Genomic DNA, 21,251 nt, shown 5'->3' with positions numbered 1-21,251 from the left:
ACTGGGCAAATGACTTAATGATGTGATTTCTGACTGATTGAAGTATGGAACCTATGCAAAAAGGTATTTCTGGTTTACCAAAAGTGAAGTACATGGCATTATCTCTTTACGATGGTGGCATTATGTGCTTTTGTGGGACAAGAGGTTACACTGATAACAGCAGTGGTGCTGGTAGGGTCTTCCATATCAGATAGGCTTTTGCTGAGAAGCCAAATTAATGTGCCAAACAGCTACTGGACAGCAGTATTGGGGGATGATGCTGGCAGGGGATCTCTCAGAGGCAATAGCAGTGGCAGCGTAGCTAAGACTTGTTAGTACGGAGCAGAAGGAGGGAGAGTAAACCCCTTTTGAATGTCTTTTAACATGAAAGCCCCATGCTGAGATAATTCAAAGTGAAACAACCAGTCTTCCAGGTTGGATGACACTCAATGAGCTACTGAGGTGCAGCAGAGGACAACTACTAATAGAACTGTAGCTAATGATGCAACTGGACTCAAGCCAAAAGGGCATTCAGCTGTTAACATGCTGAGAGGTGGAAAGAAAGTCCAAAGCTGCACAAGACATATCATAGGAACATGGAATGTGAGAAGCATGAATCAGGGGAAGCTAGACATAGAGCCTCAACAGACCAGCATCAAAGGCCAGCACGATGCACACACCAACTCTGCCCCCATGCCAGCATGATACCATGTTCCTCTGGCACTGTGTCCAGATGATGAAGTGCGAAAGGAGTACTGAAAAGCTGCGGTGCCAGCGGCTATGGCGCCCTTTCCATGGAGCAAAAAGGAGCTGCTTTTTGTGGCTCCTTTTTGTGCCACCGAAAGGCCAGATCAGGGTGGTCTGTTCAGCTCCATAGTAAAATAAGAAATAAAATGTATAAACATTGCAGTACCTGGATTGAGTGGGCTAATGTGGACAGGAATGGGACATTCTGTGTCAATTACACAGTGTTTTACTCAGGAAATAAAAATCTAAGAAGAAATGGGGCACATTAATCATCAAGAGAGATGTAGCAAAAGCAGTCAGAGGATATAATGCAAAGTCTTACCAAATAATATCAATAAGACTTCAGGGAAAACCTGTCATTATGACCATAATCCACGTTTATGCTCCAACTACAGAGATAGAAGAAGAGAAAACTGAAAGAATCTGGAGTCCAGAAGGAAACTGATTACACACCAAAACAGGGCTTGATGTTAATCATAGGCAAATGGAATGGAAAAGCAGGAATCAGAGCAGAATCAAAGATTGTAGGAAAATTTGGCTTAGGATCAAGAAATAAAGCAGGAGAGCAACTGACAGAATTTTGTGAGTATAGAAAACTGGAGAAGTGATTTTTGGATCACAGCTTCCAAAATCCCCCAGTGAATATGGGAGCTGTAGTTTAAAAAGGCACTTGTCTGAAATCTGGTGGAGTTAAGTGCCAAAAAAGAGAACTCAGTGCTAGGAGCTGAAAATCAGTCAGGCTGAGTAAATTCCAGTGAGAACATATAATTTCTAGAGCCACTTGGAGTTCAGAAATTTGGAAATGCAAGCACGGGGACCTAGCTACTCAGACTCAGAGTTTGCCAGTGGTTTCCCATTCAGGAAGAGACTCACTCTATTCATGGGCTTCTAGTGCAGTTATAGCCTTTGGTTGCAAAGACTCCCAACACAACAATGTGGTCTTTCTGCAAGGACAGTTTCCCTGTTCACAGGAATAAAAACATTGTCTTGTTCTTCTTCAATGAAAGAAGAGTTGAAACTGTCTCTGAAATTTAAAGTACTGAAATTGAAAGTAAAGGGCATTCAAAGGGCTCTTTGTGGCTAATTGATACAGTTCTGCCTTTACTCATTTAAGATTGAAGAACATTGGGCACTTAATTAAAAGAAGCCCTAAGCTAGTGCATAGATTGCATGGCAGGAGTTTTGCTTCAATGCTTAGCACGTTAGTCCAATGCTGCTACTCAGTCAGCAGAGGCCTGGAAGTCTGATGTCACAGGACCAGTACTCTATCTCATGGTTAGTGAAGACAGGATAGGCAACTGTTGCCCTTCAGAGATTTTGGACTACAATTCCCATCAGCCTTGACTATTGGGGAGGCTGGCTGGGGTTAATGGGAGAAGTGGTGCCAAAGAAGAAGAAGAAGAAGAAGAAGAAGAAGAAGAAGAAGAGTTTACCTCTGGTTCAAACAAAGAGTTCTCATGCTATCCTAAGCAACTATTTCTAGCACACACCTAAAGCAAAAACTTGGCAATTGCTAAATAGCTCACATAGGATCATCCTTTTTACTAGTGTTGTAAAGGACAGGATTCTGTGTAATTTATACAGACATTTTCAGGTGACTGAGAACTGCAAGTAAAAATGTGCAGTCATGCTTCCCAAGATGATGACTCCATATCAGTTATCTGCATGTTAGGTTCAATTTGACTGAAACATGATGTCAGTCTTAAATGACTGACACTGCATCCACACTGCAGAAATAATCCGGGTTGACTTGACTTCAATTGCCATGGATCTGTACTATGGAATTCTGGGAACTGGGAATTCAGGAATAAACTCTTCTAGAACATGGCCACATAGCTTGAAAAACCCACAAAAAACTTTGGATGCCAGCCATGAAAGTCTTCGACTTCACTCTGGGAAATGCAGTTTGCTGTGTCACCAGAGCTCACAAACTACAGTTCCCAGGATTCTATAGCACTGAGCCAAGAAAGTTAAAGTGGTGTCATCCTGGATTATTTCTGCAGTGTAGATGTGGTCAGAGCTATGTAGGAATTAAATGTCAGTCACCGATTCCTGGTAGGCTTTGTGTGTCAGGACCGCATTGGCACAATGGAACTACATTGTTGATGCAGCTAATGGACTTTAATCAACCAGCCATGCTGTTAATGTATTTGTTTACCCTTAATATTAAGTACTCTGTGAGAATTAGGGCTTGCCCAAGATGTTTTACTCCCTTAGGCAAAAAACAAGATAGCACCTACTCCCATTCCCCATGCACTTAAAAGTAAATAATTTTTATTTTGCCTGAATTTTCAATTCTGCTAAAGCAAAAAGAGAAATCTTATGAGTTACTGTGGTTAGTATCAGAGACATTATTTAAAATATTTTATGACACAGTGTTAAGAGCTATAGCTAACTGTTGTCAGGAATGGAATTCCTGGAAGGTCCAGAGAAGCCTAGCTTGCCTTGTTATTTTAAGGCAGGGATGAGCAATGTTTAGTCCTCCAGATGTGGCTGGAATACAACTCTCAGCAGCTCTAGCCAGCCTAGTCAGTGGTGAGGGAAAGTTGCAGTCGAGAAGACAACAGCTATAAGGCAACCAGCTCTGTTGTCAAAATAGGTTCAGGATGCTGCTTTTAAAATTCAGACTAAAATTCCAGGCAGATTCACTGCCCATCTACCAGGGGAGCCACCAAATGCCACTGTTGTAGGTTTTAGCACCTTTAAAAAAAAAAAAAAGTCAGTATGTGTATTATTTCACTTCTTTGCCCAAGTGCTTAGCACTTTACAATGGCAAGGAAGTTGCCACTGTTTGATGTAATGTGTGGGATTACATTTCTGAATTGACACTTTGATCAAAAATAAGTGCAATGAGATGAGATTATATTGTATTATTTGGATGGAGGTTAATTTCTTGTTGATGTGGAATTCCATCCCTGCCAGTGGTGGTCTTTCCCCAGATACATAATTCCCATTACCTCACTAACAGTCTCTTTTTTCTTTCTTGCCAGAATTTGCCTATGGAGGGCATCCCTACCCTTTCAGTGGGATTTTTGAAATCACCCCTGGTAGTGCCGTGGAGCTTGGCGAGACCTTTAAATTCAAGTAAGTGCCCTTGCTGCTTTGCTCCATGTTTATTTTCTCACAAGCCACAAATTGTTAATAGGACAATCCATTTTAACTTCAGCCATTTTTCCATACTCTTCTCATTTCCTATGTGTGTCTTTTCCTCCTGATGCTTTCTGGCATCAAGAGAAGCAGGCAATGGCTAGAATGTGTATAATACCTTTAGAGGGAAAACTTTGTGATGTTGTTATCCTATTGTCCTTTAAATAGTCTTATTTTCTGGGGAAAGTGACTAATTAATGAAATACTTGAAATACCAACAATAATTTAAAATACATGGAAGAGCAAATGCTTTGTGAAACCCACAGCTATCACATGGATGATGCTTTAAATGTCTCCCATTGTGGCTGTTTCTTTGTCATAGCTATTTACATTAAGTGCTATCTAGACTGGGCAGTTTATTCTATGCCATTACAATGCAACCCCCTAAAAATCGTGTGATGGGGGGGGGGGGCGGGAAAACTTACACCAAATTTGCTGTGGATGATGAGAGATCTGCCACATGAAGACTATGCATGCATTTTCTCTCTCATCTACTATCTGTGTTGCCTCAGCCAATTTTTCATATTACCTTATTGTATTTTTTTCTATTCTTGACTGTTGTGTTTTTTAAACACTAGAGAATCTATCGCCTTGGGCACCACAGACTTCACAGAGGAGGATGTGGATAAAATCATGGAAGAACTGGGCAAGGAATACAAGGGCAATGCCTACCACCTTATGCACAAGAACTGCAATCACTTCTCAGCTGCACTGGCAGAGGTTAGCACATCTTCCATTCTTTTTCTTTGTGACTTTCAGGACCTGATGCCAATATCAGTGTGAGAAACTTATAGAAACTTGACTGTTCTGAGTAAAAAGCTGATACTTGCATCTTTCAAATGAGGGCGGCGGGGGGGGGGGGGGATGTTACATGTATCTTTGCTTTCTACTATGATACCTTTCAGATTTTTTACCTGTAATTTGTATGAAGTGTCAGTGAAAAGGTCATAAACGTCTTTATTCTCAGAGGAGCACCCCATCCCTTGACTTATTTATGTGTCTCAAGGAAGCTGTGAAACCATTCTACTCTCTTTTTTCCTCAGCATAATGCAAGTGGAAGAGACAAAAGGCCAAATCACTCAATTTTGATGTGCTCCGAAATCTCTAGCGCCACAAGCAAATGTATAGCAGAACTTTTGACGGTTGGGCATAGACACTACACATTATGTTTTAGCATTGTACAGTGGACCCTTGTTATATGCTGGTTTTTGGTTCCAAGATCCCCTGTCAATAACAAAATCCATGTATGCTCAAGTCCAATTAAATATAATGACATAGCAAAATGGTATCCCTTATAAAAAATGGAAATCAAGGTTTGATATTTGAATCTGTGTATAAAGAATCTATGTATAAGAAGGGCCGACGGTATAATGAAACCCTGATGGCCCCTTTATTCCAAGTTTTCTGTTATTGCTTACTTTTCCACTGCTAGTCCCACCTCCCCACACATACCTTTGCTTGTGGTTTCTGATTTATGTCTATGATGTGAGCAGGCTTTACAACACTGAGAAACACAAAAGCATCTACGGCAAGAGTACAGAAGGAAAACAACTGGCAGAGCAAAGGAGTAAGCATTTCCTTTTCTTGCTAGGTGTATATTGTCCCACCCCAAATGTAATTTGCAAAGGAAAAGAGAGTTGATGGAGCTTCTTTACATGTGACCCTAGTGTAACTGTAGTTTAAGAGGTCACATTACTCACAGGTACACTTGCAGTGTAACTCCTCTGAAATCTTTGTAATGAGAAGTGGACTGCTTAAGTGTGCAGTGTTTTCTTTTTGTACAGGACTCTGTCAGTAGAGTTACATATCTCAAGGCATTTTCTAAATTGCCACATCTTCCCCTCCTTCCTCTTTAAAAGAGCCCGATAGGTATATTTTAAGTTGGAAGTTATTACTGTTCAGTACAGGATTTCAAGTGCAATTATTATGTTGAAGACTTCCTTACTCCTATAATTGTCATCTTGGGTTTGACTGATAAAGTGACTTGGAGAAAGCATTAGCATCTTAGCAACAAGAACTACTACTCTGTTATAGTAATAGTGCAGCAAGTTCTATCTAGGGTCAGGGACGTAGCTAGGATTTTAGGAACGGGGGGGGGGGGGGTCCACACTAAGTGCCACCATTATAATGGGGCTTGGGTGTGGCGGCGCAGCAGCACACACCATTCATTTTTCTAATGGAAGGGGGGGTCTGGACCCCAAGAACCCCCCCCCCCGGCTATGTCCCTGTAGGGTCCTATATACATTTTGTCCTATGGTGACTTCTTCTGAACAAATTTGGACACCCAGTTTTCACCAGTCCTGCTGTGAAGCCAGAAGGCCACCATAAGCAAACCATGTGGAGGAACTGCTTCACTTTTGTAGCTGTATGCAAGCCAGGCCCAAACAAATGTTGAGTGTAAGGCATGGTCCCTGGTATGAGGGTGGGGCAGAGGGGCTCAAGCCTAGCTTAGAGGGTTAGACCCACCTCCCCCCCCCCCCCCAATGAATAGATAGAATTGGAGCATCAAAACCTCTATGCAGTTGGGCCTGCATGGGAGTTATCAACAAGAAATGTATTGAATGTGCAAGAACTAAGAAATATTATGACAGAAATTGTCAAGGAGCTTTCCCAGGGTTAATAAAGGCTGCCTGTCATCTAGCATATGCACACTAACCTCAGAGTCAGCTACACTGAACACATACAGGGCACATCTAATGAGATGTTTTTGTTGCAAGAGTCTTCATGTTTAAGGATATTTCAATGACAATGAGTAGGAAAAGTAATTTGCCCTCCCACTGCCAGTAGGCATAATTAATAACAACTGGCCTGCCAATACTGAGTCCCCCAGTTTAAAAAGAGGTCAGAGTTCCTGGCCTAGATCAAGAGTTGGAATCAGATGGACCCTTAAAGTCTAAGGAAGCCTGGTAAACAATAATTCCCTTGGATCCTGGCACCCACTACAGTGTGATTATAATTTCCAAGGGACCCTAAATCTGAAGGTTTCAGAATCCCTGGGAAATGATCTTCATGGTAGCATGGGCACTCTTAAAAGTGATATGATCTAATAAAACCTGTAGCAGCAACTCTTCTCAGAGCTATCACTCCTGCCAGTTTTCAGAAGGAAACAGAGGAGTTTATCAAACAAGGGAAATTGGAAGTAAAATCCAATGGCAATCAGAAGGCAATCATGGGGTTTAACGTTATTGCATGATAGACTACCACACGCAATTTCAAGCAATGGGAAGTCAGCCCGAATGCAATCATGAGGTTTCACCTTATTGCATGATAGACTACCACACGCAATGGCAAGCTATTTTCGGGCAATGGGAGGTCAGTTTGAATGCAATTCGAATTCACGTAAATTCACTGAACTAGCGTTCTGGCCCCACTTTCTTTTCATTCAAAATTAAGAGAAATTCCTCCCGTTCCCCCAGAGGGAAACAGTTACAGCAATTAGGATGACTGATGCTGGGATGCATGTTTGGAAGAGGTTGGGTCTGCCTCACAATTATCTAGAAGTCTGATGGTGAAAAAAAAGTGATCTGAAAAATCTCACAGTTGGCAAGATTTTAGTTCAGACAGGCTATCTCAGAACAACAATACATCCAGCTGAGGATTCTTCAGACTTCATGGAAGTTTTTCCTTCGGCATGAAAATGAGGCATCAAAACCTTTGAGAGATTGTGTGTGTCCTATTTTCCATAATTTGCTTAGAAGTCTCTGTGCAGTGTGGTGCCGCTGTGTTTTATCAGTCCACGCAGCAAAGCAACGTTTATTACTGTTTTGAATTTGGAGCATTTACAAAATTAGCAGATTTAAAAATGTGCAAAATCTTCGTTACCAACAATAGCCAAAGGAAAACAAAAATCAAAAGAAAAAAATCATCACATATCAGTGTGAGAAGATTTATCAAGAAACTATAGTTTTTTGTGGGTTTTTCGGGCTCAGTGGCCATGTTCTAGCAGAGTTTCTTCCTGACGTTCCGCCGGCATCTGTGGCTGCCATTTTTTTAAGATGCCAGCCACAGATGCTGACAAAACATCAGGAAGAAACTCTGCTAGAACATGGCCACTTAGCCCCAAAAACCCACAAAATCTATGGATGCCTGCGATGAAAGCCTTCGACTTCACATTATCAGGAAGCATTTTCTCTTTTTCTGTCCAAGAGTGAATCAAGTCTGGATTTACATCCTTGTTCCAAAATGAGGTATTTTTACTCGCTAGTGGGAGCAATCGGTTTGAATCTGTTTTTAGAAACATGCATCCAGATTGGCTCTTTCATGTCATTCATTTCTATTCAGACACAACATAAAACTATAATACAGGACATTTGACATCTAACACAGCATAATCGTAGTATCTTCCTAACTATTCATTGGGGCTGTTCTAAGACACTGGCCTTGCATTAATACCTACTGGGGTAGAAAATGGCTTTTTTGTGACAGTGCAGTAGCTTGGTTGACTTACAGTTGCTCATCCATTCAGAGTGAAATCCATTATTCTGAAGTGTCACCAGCAATCTTAGTCTTAATTATACCCAAGCCTTCCCCAGAGGACCACTTGTTAAGTCTCTTGTCATCCTGCAGCTGCTCCCTGTGCTTCAAAATCTTCCTCTCAAGGACTTTCATGCATTAAAAGTGCATAATTGCAAGAAAAGCCTGGCTTGCAGTTGAACCCCAAAACAAAGCAATTGAGAGGAAAGAGGCATTGGGATTCACATCTATCTTTTGCCAGAGTGAAAAGGAGTCAGATTTGCCTCTTGGAAGCCTTTGTCTTGGAGCCCTGACTGGTGAAGTTGAATTGACCATTCACTGGGTTGACTCTCTTGCACAAGTTATGGGAAAACTAATGTTGTTTATCTCATCTTTCTTTTATTAATTTTTTATTTTATATGATGACAAGAAATCAATACAAGCAGAAAAGAAAAGGAAAAGGAAAGGCAAAAAACAAATACAAAAAAGATGACACAGCTAGCCAACCAGCACAAATACTGATTTTAAATTTCGTTCTATACAAAAGTAATTCCATAGAATCCTTTTATTGGCACAATTATGTTAAAGAAATGAGACTCAAAATGTTTATTGATGATTCTTGCTCATGTATTGATGAAATGTAGGGAGACCAAATGGAAGCAAACATATCTTTTTAAAGTTCCCCTCTAGCCAATCTACAAGTCTACAAGTCAGTTTTTCTGCAAGAGCAGCTCTTCACATGTGATCCAACCAGCACTGAAATTAAAATCTTTCACTGTTTTCCATGTTTGTGCAATTTCTAATCTTGTCGATCCCATTACTGTAGCTGTAACTCCTTTATGTCACATACTTGCATTTTGCCCTTAAAAATCATTAATAATAGTAGTAATATTAGTAGTGACAATGATGATAAAGATGGTGATGTACTGAGCTTGAAGAACATTGGTTCAGTAGTTTGGTCTGAAAAACATTACTATTTCACTTTTCTTTTAAAATAATAAAGTGGCTTGACATAAAAATATATAAAATAATCAAACTAAACTATAGCACCACACATTCACTATTATATGGCTTGAGTCCTGGATGGGAGCAGTTGATGATTTCCATTTCAGTGGAGCAGTGAATCCACTCTAGGTTTTAATCCATACTTTAAAGGAGCAATGCAGGAGGTAGACCCTATTTTGAGGCATAGAGTGCAAGTTCTTGCATAGCTCTTTTAAGATTCAGACTATAACCCAGGCAGATTAACTGCCCTATTGACACAGAAGTCCCAACTGGTCCAGGCTATTTCAAGAATTGTATTCTAGTCCCATAGCCTAGGCATTGAAACCTTTGGAAAGAGACCTTTCTCTTGTTTCCACACACTGGTGATGAGACAAAGTGGATCTTCTCTATGACTGTTCCCAGGGTGTGGAATTTCTTTCCAAGGAAGGTTATCTTGGCTCCATCCCTGTGGTCCTTCTGCCGGGAGACAAAGGCCTTATTATTTAGCTAGACTTTTGGCAACTGGCTCACTGCTGAGAAAGGGTTTTTAAAATGTTTCTGCTGTGTATTTTTAACTGCCTCTCTTTTGCTTTTTAATTTAATCATGTTTTAATAATTTATTGTTTGTTGTTGTGTGCCTTCAAGTTGTTTCTGACTTATGGCAACCCTAAGGTGAACGTATCTCAGGGTTAGCTTGGGAAGTTTCTTCGGCGTGTATTTGCCTTTGCCATCCTCTGAGGCTGAGAGTCACCCAATAGGTTTCATGGTCAAACAGTGATTCAAACCCTGTTCTCCAGAGTTATAGGCCAATGCTCAAACCACTACACCACACGGGTATAATCTGTTTAATCTGTTTGTAACATTTAAATTTCTGTCTGTTTTTTCTGCTCCTGTTGTAAATCTGTATTTGTACTTGTTTTAATCCTGTAGTAAGCTTTATTGTGCCCCACAATGAGACAAAGGCAAGAAGAAAGTTCTCAAAGAAAGAAATAACAATAGTTTAAGCCACAAAAGGCACCAATATTGAATTTTCACCAAGAACATTATCAAATGTCTTTTAAAAAGCAGTCAATGGTTAAGAGTTGGCTTTATTTGGCACCAAAAAATGAGAAAAGCGGGAGCCTGGAAAATCTTTACTAGAAAAGAGTTCCACATTGCAGCCCAACCACCAAAAGGTTTTGCCTCTTGGACCTATATGCCTCCAGCAGGACCTTCACATGAGATTATTTAATTTATTTTTTATAAAATATTTTATTGAGTTTATCATCATATAAAAAAGAAAAACAACAGCAACGACCCAAAAATTCAGTCACATTGACTTACATCCACTTGTAGATTTCAGCTTACATTACAATAACTTATTTCCAAATATACATTCATTAATTTTTATTTCAGAAATTAAATAACATCCATATTCCACCTGTTCAAACTGTTGGTGTATTTTCTCTGCTTGGTCTGTTATTCTTTGTTTCTATTGCTAAGTTACTAACCCTAGTAAAGAAATAAACCTATGAGGCTACTTCCTTGCTTTGTTGTCCTCAGGACATCTCAATTATACATTATTTCCCAAATTTTAAAATAAGATCCACATAAAAGTTTTATGATCTGTTATGGCCTTTTATGATGTTAAATTTCTTATTCCTACCCCCCTCCATAGAGATATTAATTTTTTCTAATTATCCTTGAAATACTTAGTATTCTTATTGCCGAAAAGAGTTGTTAGTTTATGGATTTCTAACATATCTATCAGTTTCAGAATCGACTCCTCGATCCTTAGTGCTTCTTGGTTTTTCCATTTTTGTGCCCATCCAATCGTATTATTTTTGACAGTTTCTCCCTTTGTTTCATAAGTAATTAACATTTTATAAAATTTTATTATTATCTGTTTGTGTTCAAAGCCAACTGTCTAGTTCACTTTTTTTCCATTTTGAATTCCTTCTAGTTTTATATCTCTTTTAAAATTTCCTATGAGTTTAGCAAGTGTCATCCAGTATTTCATCCATGACATACAGCAAACATTGCAGTATACCTTCATGTTAGGCATTCCTAGACTATCTTTCACTTTTCTGTCTTGTAAGACTTTCATTTAATTCTTGGCTTTTCCACTTCTTGTCTGATGACTTTAAAGGTTAGGCAGGTTAATATGGGAGCAGACCATTCTGAAGCAATCAGGTTCTAAGCTGTTCAGGGCTCTAAAGGCAAATAACAGAACTTGAAAACCAAGTTTGGAAACAAAAAGTGGAGATACATCTGCTCTGATCACTGAGTGCTATGTGGCGATGGTGGCCTGAATGTGCTTTCTCAGACTTTTCTCCAGGGGTATCAGACCTTTGCCCTCCTTTCTTTATGGTTCTTTATCTTTAAACTAAACTAAGGGCTTATCTACACATTTAAAATACTGTTCATTCAAATTGAATAGATTGTGATCCAGCAACATGTGATTTGGAGGCATTCTGGCTTTTTGTATGAGGGGAGGACTCTATAACCCCTCTGAAAAAGGATTTTTGGTTTTTACCAGAGCGTACACAGGGATGCACATTATCAAACATGTATCATCTGTCCACTTTGCATCAATTCTCATGGAGTTGCATGGCTGTGCATTTTCGGAAGAGAGAGGATGAATAGATGCACATTTGTACAGGAAAGTGAAGAAAATTGCACATTGATGCAAATGTGCAAAAATCTGTAGCAATTTGCATAATACACTTGCATGTAGACTAGCCATAAGACTAGATGCACCTGCAGACAGAATGCTGTCTTTTGTACAGGAACTTATATGGCCACATAACACCTTGTAATACACCAGGCCAAATGTCACTCACCCACTCTGTGGTGGCTCATAATGGATTCTGTAAACCTCCTGTGTTTTCTGTCTCCCAGTCAGGGCTCAATAAAAAAGAGGTGTGTGTCCGGGGGGGGGGGGGGGGCAGGGATTTTAAGAGGCCGCAAGCAATGGCAGGTAGGATGTGTTCATCCTGATGAGTCACAAGTCGTGCAGGCCTGAATGATGATGACTAAATTTTAAATGCTCTTTGCAGAAAGTGTGATGTTTGCTTTGCCCTTTGCAAATGACTTTCCTTGTCCTCTGAGGCTGCATCTACACTGGAGAATTAATGTAGTTTGACACTGCTTTAACTGCCATGGCTCAATGCTACAGAATTTCTGGGATTTGTGGTTTTGTGAATTACTGAACCTTCTCTGTTAGAGAGCTCTGGTACCACAACAAACTAGGATTTCATAGGATGGAGCTATGAAAGTTAAAATGGTGTCAAAATGCATTAACTTTGCAGTGTGACAACAGCCCTTGGGTCAGGTTTCAGCATAAAAACTGGAAAGTGATACTATACCATTAATGGTTGTGTAGAAGACAAAGGGTGTTGCATTCCACCTCAACATCAGGAGGAATTTCCTGACAGTAAGGGCTGTTCAGCAGTGGAATACACTCCCTCGGAGAGTGGTGGAGTTTCCTTCCTTGGAGGTCTTTAAGCCGAGGCTGGATGCCATCTGTCAGGGATGCTTTGATTGTGATTTCCTGCATGGCAGGGGGTTGGACCAGATGGCCCTTGGGGTCTCTTCCAACTCTATGATTCTATGATTCTTACCTAGTTGCATGACAAGCAATGGTCTCTTCTACACAACCATTAAAGGTACAGGTTCTCCAGTTTTCACTCTGGCAAGCCTGCCTCTGAGTCACCCACTAGGGCAGTGATGTCCAAACTCTGGCCCTCCAGGTGTTTGGGACTTCAGCTCCCAGCATCCCAGACCATTGGCCAAAGTGGCTGAGTCTTCTGGGAGCTGAAATACAAAACACCTGGAGGGCCAGAGTTTGGACATCACTGCCAGACAGGCAGCTTAGAGCAGCCAGAAGCCGCTTCAGCCCCGATCAACCTCCGATTGCCATGGGACCGGAATGGACCACCAGCAAGGAATGTTTTTTTTTGCACTCCTTTTGCATCCAGCTTTGAGCCATATTAGTGGGCCTTGGTGTGGCTTCTGACCAGTCTGGGAGCATGTGTCATCTCCATGCCATGTCCCTGGATTGACCCAAAGGTGGCGCTTTTTAGGGCCTAGAAAGCATTCAGCTGCATCTCATGATAGTTGAGCAAAGCCATGTAAGCCCCTGCCTTTTTTTCCTGCTGCGTCTTTGTTATGTGGGTATATTTCAGTTTTAGAAACTAGCTTTTGTTTGCAAAGAAAGAAAAGGATGGATACCAAATTTTGTAATGCCAGCAGCCAAATTTGTATGAGGCTGGGATGTTGGGCTGTCACAAATGCCAGTCTTTGTGTGCTCTCTTGAGTTACAAAATCCAGATTCTTCTTCCTCTCTGAAATTTTAAAACAGATGGAAGCCATTTGATATAATTCTCAGTCTATAGCTGTTCAGCACTATGAACAGTAAGGAAATTAAAAAGACAATGGCTCTGATAGGCATGTGTAGTGGTGGTGAAGTAGCTAGTCTTCTTTCCTCCTTTGTTTGATTCCCTGAAGAAGCTCAAATGGCCTCTGCACTCTATATGGAACTGAGAGAAACAGCTTGCCAAGAACTGAAGTGGAATGAGAAGTAGATTTAAAACAGTTCAGTGGCAGAGCACTTGTTTTGTGTGCCAAAGGTATAGGGCAGTGGTTCTCAACCTTCCTAATGCTGCGACCCTTTAATACAGTTCTTCATGTTGTGGTGACCCTCAACCATAAAATTATTTTCGTTGCTAGTTAGCACGATGATGTCATCACACTGGGTACTCATATGTGGGTGTATCTGCATGTGGGTGGACCTGCCTGGATGCAGATAGAGGAGTGGTGTCTTGGTTCCTAAAACCATCGGAAACATGTGTTTTCCGATGGTCTTAGGCATTCCCTGTGAAAGGGTCATTCAATCCCCAAAGGGGTCATGGCCCACAGGTTGAGAACTGCTGGAATAGGGGTTAACCTGCAGTATCTCTAGAGAGGGCTGAGGAAGAACACAACTCTGAAACACTGAAGAGCTTTTGCTAGTGAATGCAAGCAATGCATTGCTGAGGAACTGGACTATTCTTCTCACTAGGTAGAAGCCATCCTCCCATGTTCTATATGAAAATGTGTGAAGAGTGTGTGACTTGCCCAAGGTCAGCCAGTGAATTTCCATGGGTTAGCAGAGATATGAGCCATGGTTTTTCAGACTCCTGCACCAGAGCCCCCTAACCAGCATGGTCACTGCTGGACTCAGGGAGTTATAATCAAAGATCTGTCTGTCTGTCTGTTTTAAGCTCTATTTAAGCAGCCCACAGCACATGCTAGTAAGCTTTTATGGGTTAGGTAAAAAGCTTTTCAAAGCCAGTATAATGTAGAGTTGTGAGTGCTGGAATAGGACTCTGCAAAACCATGGCTCAAATCCCTGCTACCCCATGGAAATCCAGTGGCTGACCCTGGTCACATAACACACTCATACCCTCAGAGTGAGCCCTGGTGGCACAGTGATTAAATGCCAATACTGCAGCCCCAAGTTTGTGAGTTCGATCCCAGGGGCTTCAAGGTTTACTCAGCTTTCCATCCTTTCGAAGGTTGGTAAAATGAATAGCCAGCTCATTGGGGGCAATTAGTTTACAGATTGTAATCCTCTTAGAGTGCAGAATTCAATGACAGGTCGTATAGAAATGTACGTGCTTTTGTTATTGCTGTTAGAGAAAGGCGATGGCAAACCTCATCTGAATAAATCTTGCCAAGAAAAGCCTAGGATAATGTCCCCATAAGTATGAGCTGACCTGAAGACATGTATCAACAATAAAAGAAATATTTCAGGCCTGTTCTTTAGAAATTCAAGCGCCATTAAGTAACCCTGCATTGGTTTCATAAAATAAGAGCCATAATGTAGGCAGGGAAGTAATCTTTGTTAGGTCACTTTTTGTTGCAAAGCAGAAAGCTGTACAACTGCAGAGGGCTCGCTAATCCAGCTGCTTTTGGATTGGTTTCAAAAACTTTCTGTCTTGCTGCCTGGCTTCATTTCACAGCATGCAGTGCAGGGAGTTTGTTCATGCATGCTCATTTGCCATTCTCAGCTCTGCTCACTCTGCACTGCAGGATGAAGGTCCTCTTGTCGCTAGAGTTCTCTTGCAGAATGAATTGTAGGGCATGTTGTCATTTGCCCAGCTTCTTTTCTCAATTCCTGGAGATTTCTGTTTCACTTTGGAAGGGAATTCAGCACCCTCCCTAGGCTTCTTGGTCTCACTTCCTGACTGTTGTAAGAGCTAGTTTTAAACCTCCATTAAGGTGATATATGTTCACATACTTATTCAGATGACACAAGTACATTTTGTATTTTGGGTAACTTTGGTGTAGAGGCCTAGACAATTGCAATAGTTAACGTCTCAACAGGGCAAAGAATGTATCCATTACTACAGGAGCAAAAAATCCCTTCTCAGTTTTATGGATATTTCTCACACAGGCACTGCAGGTTGTACAGGTGCTGTGCTGAATCTCTATCCAGAATAGCATCCAACCCCTGGGACAGGTCCCATACAACCTGCAGTAACTGTGAGAGGAGCAGCCGTAAAAACAAAGAAAATTTATTATCCCCATCATAACATACCTACTGCCCAACCCAGGTTTCACATTCTCCACATTTTGTCATATCATCTATCCCTATCTCTGAGACTATTTTTTTCCTTTTAGAATTTTATTTAATGCTTCTGCTTGTCTGTGTGCTTCATTGCAGAGCTTGGGAAAGTTTCTTTTTTAGACTACAGAACTCCCAGGACCATGGGAGCTGAAGCCCAAATAATCATTTTTGCCAAATTCTACTTCATTGGAAGTACTTTTGCCTCTCAAAATGCATGCAAAACGTAAGTGTCTCATATTGTTTTTCTTCTGTCAATTTCCCAGATCCTGTGTGGGAAGGAGATCCCACGCTGGGTGAATCGCCTGGCCTACTTCAGCTCCTGTATTCCCTTTCTGCAAAGCTGCCTCCCCAAGGAATGGCTAACGCCAGCTGCCCTTCAGAGCCACATCAGCCTTGGCCTCCACAAAGAAGAGCAGGGAGACACCACTGACGAGGAATCCCCGTCCACCTCTGCAGGTGCCTCAGCCTCCGGTCCTTCACGAACCTGCAGGCACACAAGGGTCTGAACTCTGTGTCCATTCAAATCACACTCTCAGACCTCTTTCTTTGCCCCATTTGACAGTCATCTTCCACTTCTCATGATCTTTTCACCCATCTCCTGAAAACAGCAGGAGAACACTTCTCGCCAAGAACACCAGGCTGAATCCTTTTGAAAAGGAGATGAAAGCCCTGCCTCTTTTTCTACATGCTGCTGCAGCTTCTCAGCCAAGTGACCTCTGTCACTCTAAGACTTAGGCCAACATGTATTGGAGTTTAAACTCTGGAGGCTGACATGTACTCCTGAATCCAAAAAGAAAAGCAGAAACTACTGGCATTTCTGGGACATGATGACATAGTGGACATGAAGGGAAGCCATAGTCAGAAGTTCCTCCTCTGGAACTCTTTTAATCCTCTGCCTCCTCCTGCCATGCACACAAAACGCCTTTTCTCCACTCCCTCCAAGGTTGCACCTTATTCACACAGGGCACCTGCCTCCTTTGAGTACCAAAATAATGGACCAGACTCTGAGCTTAACTTTCTCATCTGTACGACCAGCAACAAGCTCCAGTTAACACTCTTCTGTCTCCTCATTTCTCTTTCCTTTTTTTCTGTTTTGTAATCACTAGTTTCTTAAAGTTATCTGCTGGAAAAATGAAAGGTGCTGCCATTCTACCACTGCAGATTTCTTTTTTTTTTTCTTCTTTTCTTCTTCTTTTCTTTTTTTCCCTTTCTTTTTTTGTGAATTAGAATATTGTGTAAGAGACTGGAGGATTCTTTATCCTTCAGCAACAATAGCAAAAATCATCTAAAAATGAATGTGTGGTTTTGGCTTTTATTAAGAGACTGGGACTAAAAGACAGATGCTAAGTTCCTTTCTGGACAAGGGTTTCCCTCATATATTTAATCCAGAAGGAAGAAATGTGTGATCTTCCAGATGTTGTTGGACAACAAATCCCAATTTCCCAAGCCGTTGTAGCTAATAATGAAGGATGATGGGAGCTGTAGTTCAACAACATTTAAAAGGCCACGCTGAAAGAGGATCACCCTGCCATGCATCAAGGTGAACTGAACAGCTTCAGGCAATATGGGGGCAGTGGGGAGATGAAATGAGAGATCAGTGACTTAAAAAGTTGAATTTGTATCCAGTTCTGGGAACCACAGTTGAAGAAAGTTGTGAACCATCTGGAATATTTCCAGAGGAACATGACAAAGATGGTAAAGGGCCTGGAAATGTGTGAGAAACAATTTAAGGTACTGGGTATGTTCAGCCTAGAAAGGAGGTGATTGAGAGGTGATACAATGGCCATCTTCAAATATCTGAAGTACTGCCATGAGGAAGATAGAGTAACTTTGTTTTCTGCTACTTCAAGGAGTAGGACCCAAACTAATGGATTCAAGTTACAAGAAAGGAGATTTCAACTAAGTTTTAGGGCTGTTAAACAGTGGAGTTTATCAGACAAGGGAAACTGGAAGTATAATCCGATGGCAATCTGAACGCAATCATGGGGTTTAATGTTATTGAGTGATAACCCACTACACACAAATTCGAACAATGGGAAGTCAGTCCGAATGCAATCATATGGTTTCACGTTATTGTGTGATAGACTGCCACATGCAAATTCGGGCAATGGCATTCTATTTTCGGGCAATGGGGAGCCAGTTCGAATGCAATGCATATTCATGTAACTGCGTGAAACTAGCGACTTTAAGTGAATGCGTTCTGGCCCCACTTTCTTTTCATTCAAATTTAAGAGAAATTCCTCCCGTTTGATAAACTCCATTGAGACAGAGAGTGATGGGCTCTTTTTTGTTGGAGGTTTCTAAACAGAGGTTAGATGGTCATCTCTCAGCACTGCTTTGGCTGTGGATTATTACACTGGAAGAGAGTTGAATTAGATGATCCTTGGAGTCTCCTCCCTCTCTGCTATATATAATTTAATGTATATTCTGTCTTTCTTCTTACATGGGACCTCAAGTCTATGATTTTTCAAAGTGCTAGCCCTTAGTTGATGTGGGTGAGCCATTTACGCTCTGTTTCAGGCAGAGAAAAATGGTCTTGCTGTAAGAAACCTACATAAAAAAGGAAATTGGCTAGGGTTGGTATTTGGGTTGAATGGTGGGGCTCTTGTTAAAGCTTTCTCTTTATTTATACAAAATATAACAACAAAATAACATAAGAATAAAGATTCACAATTATAAACAATCTCATATCCCAACCCTCCCCCCATCATAAAATAATAGTCAAAGAGCAATAAAACAGAGATTAAACAACATGACAAATTAAAAATCTCAAACACAGATTTTCTAAAATTAAAGGTAGATTTGAGGCAAGACAGATATCTTTCTCTAGGGGGGTTCGGGGCCACTGATATCAATGAGGGGGAGGCTAATCAGGAAGGGCTAATCTGGAAAAACCTGCCGGAAGAGATCCATCTTAACAACCCCTTTAAAGGCTTCTAGAGCGGTAATGTGATGGATCTTGTCCAGCAGGTCATTCCATAGCCTAGGAGCAGCAGATGAAAAGGTCCTCTGGGACACTGCAGCCAGTCTGGTCTTCTTAGGCTGCAGCAGATTCTTCCCAGAGGACTTAAGTGTGCGGGGTGCATTATGTGGAGGAAGGTGCTCCCGCAAGTAGTCTGGATCCAGGCCTTGTAGGGCTTTAAAGGTTATAACAACACCTTATACCGTACCCGGAAACTAATTGGCAGCCAATGAAGAGATTTCAGAACAGGTCTTATATGGTCAGCTCTAGATGTGCCTGTGACCAACTTGGCCGCCATATTTTGGACCAGTTGAAGTTTCCAAAGTTGGCACAAGGGTAGCCCCATGTAGAGTCCATTGCAAAAGTCAAGTTGAGAGGTTACCAGCTGTACAATTGTTTGTAGGTCACCTGGCTCAAGGAAGGGTCGCAGCTGGCATATCAGCTGAAGCTGATAACAGGCACTCCTGACCGTCACATTCATCTGAGCTGTCAACTGGAGAGACAAGTCCAGGAGCACCTCCAAGCTTCGAACACAGTCCTTTAGGGGAAGTGTAGTCCTACCCAGCACTGGTGAACATATCTCCATTCCTGGGCTAGGGGTCCCTATTGCAAGTACCTCCATCTTATTTGGATTCAGCTTGAGTCTGTTTTCCCTCATCCAGTCCATTACTGCCCTAAGACAGTCATTCAGAGGAGAGATGCCAGTCACTGCAGCAGTCCAAGACACAGAGAAACATATCTGGGCGTCATCAGCGTACTTTCTTGAACTGGTGCTAGGCTTTCTAATGCTAGAACATCAAAAGCAAAATCCAAGGTAGGTAGGTAAGTTAGTTAACAAGTGGCTTTTTAAAGGGGATGGAGCTGTATGGATGCCAGATATGTCTTTCAAACCAATGCCTAAAGCAGTGTGCCAAGTCAACAAGTGACAGTTTAAGATGGATGGCGAACTCTTGACAGGGCAGTTTTCTTCACTTAAAATATAAACAAGGCATTTTACCCTTTCAGGGGAGTGCCATTTACTAGATTCCCTCAGGTCCTGAGGGTATGTGGTATTTGAAAACAGTTTTTTTGTCAACAGCTTCCAGAATCCTTCAGCCATGTTCTTTGGCTGTCTCTATCCATGCCTAAAGCTTCATTCATGGTCTTCAGGAAGTTTGAGAGGAACCTTACACAATTACTTAGCAGTAATTAATTAGTGCAAGAGCCAGCATGGTATAGTGGTTTGAGTGTTGAACTATGGTTCTGGAGACCAGCGTTCAAATCCCCACTCTGACATGGAAGGCAACTGGGTAACCTTGGGTAAGTCAAACTCTCTCAGACTCTGAGGAAGGCAAGGGCAACTCACCCACCCCCACTGTGCAAATCATGCCATGAAAACCCCATGACAGGTTTACTTTAGGATTGCCATAACTCAAAAATGACTTGAAGGCACACACAACAACAAAAGCGAAGTGTTTATTTCTTGTTCTGGGTACACGAACACATGCTGTGCTGACTTCATAATGTGTTCGGGGGTTGTGGGGGGAGGCAGCCATTTGGTGGAGTGGGAGAAATGGGGAGGGTTTCGGTGCCTGGAGCAGCTTGGAGCCTGTCTCAGCAGGAGGCTGTAGGAATACCCTCCTTTACTCGCACAGTTAGGCCATGTCACTTGGAAACTATGGGACTGATGCCCAAGGAATCCAGCTTCCTTTCCTGGTTGGCCAGTGGCAGTCTTGAGCCCCTGACAGACTGCTAAAAATCTTTACATGGAATAGGAAATGTATATCAATATTATTTTCTGTGAAATTCACTGATTTTACAGTGAGTGTTAAAAACAATCAACAAATAATGATACCAATGAGAAAGGGCAAAACATAGGCAATCAGTCAGGTCCCAGGCCCCTTTCTGGACAAGGGAATCAGATCTCAGTAATTTATACCAACTTGTCTCCACCTACATCAGCCCTGGGTGCCATGACGCACCTACATCATTTGAAGTAGTCTTGTGCCAGAAGAGTCAGTTCCTGTACAGGTCAAGGCAATGGCAAAATGCACACAAGAGCAGATCTTGATACTTTTCTCATACCCACCAAAACTTGCAAAGAGGTCTTGTAAAACCGTTGAGACTAACGGGGAGAAAAAGTCTACTTCATCAGATGTCTACAAAAGCTTATGCTGCCAACTTCTTTCTCTCACTTAGGTTCTACAAAGGTGCTACAAAATCTCTTTGTATTCTGATCCAGACTAACAGAGTCTACTACCAAACGTTTGGCACAGGCACCTCTATAAATTTCAGGGAGTATCATTTGAATTGTTCTGGCCTTTTGTATTTATTTATGATGATGTTAGTGTTCAGGCGGAATGATACAGAAAAGGGTTTTCCGATGAGTACATTGTTCCTAAGGGCTGC

General features: G+C 41.5%; 1 protein-coding gene across 5 annotated transcripts in view; it reads left to right on the top strand.

Annotated features, from left to right (window-relative positions):
• LOC149314714 (deubiquitinase DESI2-like) overlaps nt 1-17,049 on the top strand; it is an 84,235-nt gene extending 67,186 nt beyond the window's left edge. For 3 of the 5 annotated variants that reach the window (XR_016280958.1, XR_016280957.1, XR_016280959.1), the window contains 4 exons: nt 3,717-3,810; nt 4,452-4,593; nt 4,917-5,440; nt 16,165-16,242. Coding sequence is in view for 2 of the 5 variants with exons in the window: in XM_089521781.1 (XP_089377907.1) it covers nt 3,717-3,810; nt 4,452-4,593; nt 4,917-5,171 (491 nt within the window). In the remaining 3 variants the exon portion in view is untranslated. Of the gene's footprint in view, nt 1-3,716; nt 3,811-4,451; nt 4,594-4,916; nt 5,515-16,164 lie in introns of those variants that run through there. The other 2 variants (XM_089521782.1, XM_089521781.1) reach the window with 2 other exon arrangements.
• The last annotated feature ends 4,202 nt before the right edge of the window (nt 17,050-21,251 follow it).

Source organism: Sceloporus occidentalis, unplaced genomic scaffold (assembly GCF_023333645.1).
Source record: "Sceloporus occidentalis isolate IW3139 unplaced genomic scaffold, rSceOcc1.0.p SCAF_4, whole genome shotgun sequence".
Classification (NCBI taxonomy): Eukaryota; Metazoa; Chordata; class Lepidosauria; order Squamata; family Phrynosomatidae; genus Sceloporus; species Sceloporus occidentalis.
The sequence above is the reverse complement of the archived record's forward strand: the minus strand, read 5'-3'. Positions and strand labels throughout refer to the sequence as shown.